General features: G+C 44.1%; 1 protein-coding gene across 1 annotated transcript in view; it reads left to right on the top strand.

Annotated features, from left to right (window-relative positions):
- The first annotated feature begins 5,095 nt into the window (after positions 1-5,095).
- The window catches only part of LOC306978602 (guanine nucleotide-binding protein subunit alpha-13), a 29,882-nt gene continuing 27,312 nt past the window's right edge, over positions 5,096-7,665 (top strand). Inside the window, exon 1 of the mRNA XM_079577243.1 lies at positions 5,096-5,417. Within this exon, the coding sequence (XP_079433369.1) occupies positions 5,135-5,417 (283 nt within the window). The 5' untranslated portion in view covers positions 5,096-5,134. The remainder of the gene's footprint in view (positions 5,418-7,665) is intronic.

The following is a 7,665-nucleotide window of genomic DNA, read 5'->3' as shown; positions in this document are numbered from 1 at the left end:
CACATGCCAACACACACGCTAACACACACGCTAGCACACAAGCTAACACACATGCTAACACACACGCTAACACACAAGCTAACACACAAGCTAACACACAAGCTAACACACACACACGCTAAAACACACAAGCTAACATGTGTTTTGATTGACTCTGCTCTGGTCTATCAGGTGTTTACATTATGGGATTCGCGTTGGTTATAAAAGTGAATCCACTTTGGTTCTGGTGAAGCTTCACAAACATCAGTGACGTCACTGATGTCGCCGAATCCTGGAGAGAAAAAAACAAATTCTGGCGAGTGGCCTCTTCTTTAGGAAAGTTGAACAAAGTCTTCGTAGCCAAACGCGCTTCTTTTTCTCCGTGACATTATCGTTAGGTAAGAATAAAGAACAGGCGTGTCCAGAGCAGGTTATAACGAACTCCATCTTCACTTCCTTCAGCACAAACATGACGTCTGTTCAGAATGAAGCCACAAACCACTCTGAGGAAATACACAAAACAACATGGCTAAAAGCTCCAAAAAGTCGATTTTGCAGGATATAGGACCTTTAAAAAACCACACACAACAAAACAAAACAACAAAACAAACAAAACTAACAAAATCTGGCTAAACTGTATTAATCTGCTTTTATAGAGACAAAACCACAAACTACATGTTGGACTAATGTTTTTTGTAACAATTTATCATAATCATATTTTCTGTCCAGTTTATTCAATGTTTGACCCGTGAGTTCAAACATGTAAAGATCAAAACATTTTAGAAATAAACATGTTTTATTTACAGTAACTGGCGGTTCGTTAAGAGTCAGAGCAAACTGTGAAGGTCACGAGCGTGAAACGAGCGCCGCCTGGTGGATTCATGTGGAACAGCCACTGACTTCACAAAACAAATCATTCTTATATCACTAAAATTATGACGAAATACTTCAGTGGACGAAAGTACAGATACTTCATTTTAATATTAGTCAAATAAAAGTAAAAGTAACTGTTTGAAAAAGGTTTGAAAAAGGTTGATCCCCATTGTGTCATTGTTTATACATGTATCGTGTACATACATGTATCATGTACATACATGTATCATGTACATACATGTATCGTGTACATGCATGTATCATGTACATAAATGTATCGTGTACATACATGTATCGTGTACATACATGTATCGTGTACATAAATGTATCGTGTACATGCATGTATCATGTACATAAATGTATCGTGTACATACATGTATCGTGTACATACATGTATCGTGTACATAAATGTATCGTGTACATGCATGTATCATGTACATAAATGTATCGTGTACATACATGTATCGTGTACATACATGTATCGTGTACATAAATGTATCGTGTACATGCATGTATCATGTACATAAATGTATCGTGTACATACATGTATCGTGTACATACATGTATCGTGTACATACATGTATCATGTACATAAATGTATCATGTACATAAATGTATCATGTACATAAATGTATCGTGTACATAAATGTATCATGTACATAAATGTATCATGTACATACATGTATTATGTACATGCAGGGCCGGACTGAAAAACAGCCCCAGACTCAGACCAGCCTGGGTCAAATTAGCGTAAATGTGACACTTCCACAAATACACATGTGAACCTCTGACCCCCCGCCTTAACCCAGAGCATTTTCCGCAGTTCGGCTTTACCCAAATCCAAAAGCTTCTTGACTGGAGAGCAACACTGTAACGCCTCATTTGAAAGATAAAATCTAGAAAAGTGATGGTGACTTTTTGTCACGTTGTTGCTGCATTTTTGTCATGTTTTTGTTGCTTTTTGTTGCTTCTTCATTACTTTTTTGTGGCTTTTTTTCTCACTTTTTTCGTTGTGTTTTCGTTTTTTTTTTTTTCATGTTGTTTTGTTTTTGTCACTTTTTTGTTGCTTCTCCAGCACATTTTTGTTTTTGGATGCTTTTCTTTTAAGCTTCTAGATTTGGGTAAAGCCCTGTTTCGCCCGGGGGTAATATAAGCGTAAGGTAAAGTGAGAGGCCAGACCGGTGGCCCTTCTGTGCTCGTCCAGAATACAGGACATATGGCCAGTCCGCCCCTGACTATCATGTACATGTACATAAATGTGTATTTTGTACATGATACATTTATGTACATAATACATTTATGTATCATGCAGTCAAATGTATCAGGTACATAAATGTGTATTATGATACATTTGGTTTTGTCAGTCCTTTAGAAATCGGGAACGTGCAAAACCAAAGGGCTCCGCCAGGGGGCGACATCGCACCGCAGTGACCCGGAGGATCCGCGTCAGAGCTCCGCACGTGCAGGTTTATATCAAACTGCACATAAAACTAAAAGTTTGAAAGCTCCTGTAGTCGACCTTTATTAGCTTTATTAGCTTTATTAGCTTTATTAGCTTTATTAGCTTTATTGAGGACATTATTATGGGATACAGCCTTAAGGGAAGCAGCAAAACTACTTTTATTTATTATTTTATTCCATTTTCCTGTTTTGGGCCAGTTTGGTCTAAACGCTCAGACTCTTGGGCTGAGCAGCTGTCGCAGGTTTGTCAGAATCCTCTAGGGGCGGAGCAGGGCCGCTGCAGCTCATTTTGGTTCCCCAGGCAGAAATGTTTAATGGTGCCCCCGCCCCTCAGAAAAAAGAAACTGCACCAGCAATATTTGTAGGATTAACATAGTTGAGTTCAGATGTAACAGTTTAACAGTCGGTGCCTTGAGTTCCTCTGCCCCTTTGCCTATACTGACGTTTTGATCCTGAAGAACACCTGACCTGATGGTGAATGGGACTCTATGGGAGGCCAACTTCCCTCAGGTGACACAAAAAGCCACACTGTTCTCATGTTCCGCAGTGTGGCTTTAACTCTGGCCTCATGTTTTGGATAGTTTTTTCGCCTCACACTTTAAACTTTTTCCATGTTTTTCTTGTAAATGCTCGAGGCCTGACCAGAACCAGGAAATACGACCATATTAGTCCAGTGCTCCGGTCTCTGCACTGGCTTCTGTCACTCAGAGAATAGAATCTAAAACAGCTCTCATGCTGGAGTCATGAGCCGTCTCAGGGAGGGTCTCCTGGTGGTTCCAGAGTCAGGACTAAACAGGCTGAGGGCTGAGTCTTGAGACCGGCCTCAGACCCAGGCCTTAGTCTCAGACTCAGACTCAGACTCAGACTCAGACTCAGACCCAGGTCTCAGACTCAGGCCTCAGACTCAGGTCTCAGACTCAGGCCTCAGACTCAGGCCTCAGCCCCAGGCCTCAGACTCAGACTCAGGCCTCAGACTCAGGCCTCAGACTCAGGTCTCAGACTCAGGCCTCAGACTCAGGTCTCAGACTCAGGCCTCAGACTCAGGCCTCAGCCCCAGGCCTCAGACTCAGACTCAGACTCAGACTCAGGCCTCAGACTCAGGCCTCAGACTCAGACTCAGACTCAGACTCAGGCCTCAGACTCAGGCCTCAGACTCAGGTCTCAGACTCAGGCCTCAGACTCAGGCCTCAGCCCCAGGCCTCAGACTCAGGCCTCAGACTCAGACTCAGACTCAGGCCTCAGACTCAGGTCTCAGACTCAGGCCTCAGACTCAGGCCTCAGACTCAGGCTGAGAACAGTTAATTTTACTGTGAATATGACACTAAAGTATTGTATCTGCTCTCTCGCCTTCATTGATTCATTTTTATGTTGATGTTTTGTTGTAATTTTCAGGCAAGGCAAGTTTATTTGTAGAGCACAATTCATACACAAGGCAACAGAAGGCAAATAGAATCAATAAAAACATCAACATAAAACTAAAACTAATCAATTACAGTAAGAGGCAAGGCAGTTATATGCATTTGTTTTGATTCGTTCTGTCTTGAGCACTATTTTTTCTTGCTCGTTCACACAGAGTTCCCTAACCTCTGTTTTGTCGCTCCTTCTCCTCTGGACGTCAACATAAAATTAATCAATAACAGTAAAAGGGAAGAGTGTTTGTGCATTTTTATGCAAATGTGAAACACTGAACTGCCTTGTGTCTGAATGAGCTCTACAAACAAACCTACTTTGCCTAAATTTGCATGTTATATTACTTTCTTTTGGTCCTTCCTGTTTCTAAATGGCCCTAATTCTTCATAATGTAAAAAAAAACAGATAAAACTTTATTGATCCTGATGATTTTCTTCTATATCACTTCACATGTTTGTTAATGAGTTCTTCTTCTTCTTCTTTTTCTTCTTCTTTTTCTTTTTTCTTCTTTTTCTTCTTTTTCTTTTTCTTCTTTTTCTTCTTTTTCTTCTTCTTCTTCTTCTTCTTTTTCTTCTTTTTCTTCTTCTTCTTTTTCTTCTTTTTCTTCTTTTTCTTTTTCTTCTTTTTCTTCTTTTTCTTTTTCTTCTTTTTCTTCTTTTTCTTCTTTTTCTTCTTTTTCTTCTTTTTCTTCTTTTTCTTCTTCTTTTTCTTCTTTTTCTTCTTTTTCTTCTTTTTCTTCTTTTTCTTCTTTTTCTTCTTCTTCTTCTTCTTTTTCTTCTTTTTCTTCTTTTTCTTCTTTTTCTTCTTTTTCTTCTTTTTCTTCTTCTTCTTCTTCTTCTTCTTCTTTTTCTTCTTTTTCTTCTTCTTTTTCTTCTTTTTCTTCTTTTTCTTCTTTTTCTTCTTTTTCTTTTTCTTCTTCTTCTTCTTTTTCTTCTTTTTCTTCTTTTTCTTCTTTTTCTTCTTTTTCTTCTTTTTCTTCTTCTTTTTCTTCTTTTTCTTCTTTTTCTTCTTTTTCTTCTTTTTCTTCTTTTTCTTCTTTTTCTTCTTTTTCTTCTTCTTCTTCTTCTTTTTCTTCTTTTTCTTCTTCTTTTTCTTCTTTTTCTTCTTTTTCTTCTTTTTCTTCTTTTTCTTCTTTTTCTTCTTCTTCTTCTTCTTTTTCTTCTTTTTCTTCTTTTTCTTCTTCTTCTTCTTCTCCTCTTCTTGTAACACGCGCACTTTCCGCTGAAGCACTTCCTGCCTGCGGCCGGGTCTGAAGGGGCTTGGCCTGTGCGCGCTCCCTCCCTCCCTCTCCCTCCCTCTCTCTCTCCTCGTGAACGCGCCTCCCATGAGCCTCCTCCCTCCCCTCCTCCCCTTCCTCCTCCCCTCCCCTCCCTCCTCCTCCTGCGAGAGCCTCGATGAAGTTTGCGCGAACATGGCGGACTTCCTGCCGTCCAGATCCGTGCTCAAAGTTTGCCTGCCCGTGTGCCTCCTCAACAGCGGCGAGGTGGAGCAGATCCGCAAGTCCAAGGAGATCGACCGGTGCCTGTCCCGGGAGAAGACCTACGTGAAGCGGCTCGTCAAGATCCTGCTGCTCGGCGCCGGCGAGAGCGGCAAGTCCACTTTCCTCAAGCAAATGCGCATCATCCACGGCCAGGACTTCGACCAGAGCGCACGGGAGGAGTTCCGCGGGACGATATACAGCAACGTGATCAAAGGTACGGCGGGGGTTTTGGGGGAGAGAGAGGGCCGCCGCGCGCGGGTGGGAGAAAAAGCGCCGCGGAGAGAGAGCGCGTTCGGGGCGGCGGCGGCGGCGGCGGCGGGGGGGAAAGTTTGCACATCTGTTGAAGTAGCAGCGCATGCATAAACACACACGAGAGGGAGAGAGGCACACCCAAAAAAAAAAAAAAAAAGAAAAGAAAGAGAAAAAGACAGCCCCGTGTTCCTCTCCCGTGCGCTCGCGACGCGTTTCGGTGCGCGGCGCGGCGAGGGCGGCGGTGTTTGTGCGTAAAAGTCGTGCGTAAAAGGAGAAAAGAGGGGAAATGCGGGGCAGTTTCAGGGGCTGTGTGCTAACGACAGCGGCGGCTAAAGCCCGGAGCATTGTATGTGTGTGTGTGCGCGCGCGTGTGTGTGTACGTGTGTGTGTGTGTGTGTGTGTGTGCGCGCGCCAGGCTGGGTTTTTACACAAGCCGCTCCGCCTATGGGGACCGGGGCTCGCGGGGCCGGTTCGGAGGCTCCACGCCCGGGTTTAGCTTCGGCTTAAACCGTCGGTGTAGCTTTAAAGCAGAAGGAAAAAGAAGAGTTGAAATCGATGCTTTGATCACGGGGCAGCGTGACTGTAGTTGCTGCTGCTTTAGTTCCTGTTTATGCCCCGGATTAGCCCTTGGTTTAGCTCCCCGGATTAGCCTTTAGTTTAGTTTCGAACTTTGAGTCCGGAGTTTCTTGTTCAACCACGGCTTTAAACTGTCTTTTATTCAGTTCTTCCTGGTTTAGACCCGGGTTAACCCTGTGCTAGTCCTGGTTTAGACCCGGGTTAACCCTGTGTTAGTCCTGGTTTAGCTCCGGCTTGACCTTTAGAGCTGCTGTTGGGTTAGTTTGAGATCAGTTAGAGACATAATATCACTTTAACTCCTTCTTTACCTCAGATCAGGCCTTGATTTAGATTCAAACCGTGTGTCTTTAGTTTGTTCCTGGTTTAGCTCCGGTTTAACCCTGTGTTAGTCCTGGTTTAGACCCGGGTTAACCCTGTGTTAGTCCTGGTTTAGACCTGGTTTAACCCTGTGTTAGTCCTGGTTTAGACCCGGGTTAACCCTGTGTTAGTCCTGGTTTAGACCCGGGTTAACCCTGTGTTAGTCCTGGTTTAGACCCGGGTTAACCCTGTGTTAGTCCTGGTTTAGCTCCGGGTTAACCCTGTGTTAGTCCTGGTTTAGACCCTGGTTTAACCCTGTGTTAGTCCTGGTTTAGACCCTGGTTTAACCCTGTGTTAGTCCTGGTTTAGCTCCGGTTTAACCCTGTGTTAGTCCTGGTTTAGACCCGGGTTAACCCTGTGTTAGTCCTGGTTTAGCTCCGGTTTAACCCTGTGTTAGTCCTGGTTTAGACCCGGGTTAACCCTGTGTTAGTCCTGGTTTAGCTCCGGTTTAACCCTGTGTTAGTCCTGGTTTAGACCCGGGTTAACCCTGTGTTAGTCCTGGTTTAGACCCGGGTTAACCCTGTGTTAGTCCTGGTTTAGACCCGGGTTAACCCTGTGTTAGTCCTGGTTTAGCTCCGGGTTAACCCTGTGTTAGTCCTGGTTTAGACCCGGGTTAACCCTGTGTTAGTCCTGGTTTAGACCCTGGTTTAACCCTGTGTTAGTCCTGGTTTAGACCCTGGTTTAACCCTGTGTTAGTCCTGGTTTAGACCCGGGTTAACCCTGTGTTAGTCCTGGTTTAGACCCGGGTTAACCCTGTGTTAGTCCTGGTTTAGACCCGGGTTAACCCTGTGTTAGTCCTGGTTTAGACCCGGGTTAACCCTGTGTTAGTCCTGGTTTAGACCCGGTTTAACCCTGTGTTAGTCCTGGTTTAGCTCCGGGTTAACCCTGTGTTAGTCCTGGTTTAGACCCGGTTTAACCCTGTGTTAGTGCTGGTTTAGCTCCGGGTTAACCCTGTGTTAGTCCTGGTTTAGACCCGGGTTAACCCTGTGTTAGTCCTGGTTTAGCTCAGGTTTAACCCTGTGTTAGTCCTGGTTTAGACCCTGGTTTAACCCTGTGTTAGTCCTGGTTTAGCTCCGGGTTAACCCTGTGTTAGTCCTGGTTTAGACCCTGGTTTAACCCTGTGTTAGTCCTGGTTTAGCTCCGGGTTAACCCTGTGTTAGTCCTGGTTTAGCTCCGGTTTAACCCTGTGTTAGTCCTGGTTTAGACCCGGTTTAACCCTGTGTTAGTCCTGGTTTAGCTCCGGGTTAACCCTGTGTTAGTCCTGGTTTAGCTCCGGG

This window comes from Gobius niger (assembly GCF_951799975.1).
Source record: "Gobius niger genome assembly, chromosome: 19".
In the NCBI taxonomy this organism is placed as follows: Eukaryota; Metazoa; Chordata; class Actinopteri; order Gobiiformes; family Gobiidae; genus Gobius; species Gobius niger.
This window is presented reverse-complemented; position numbering and strand designations above follow the sequence as displayed.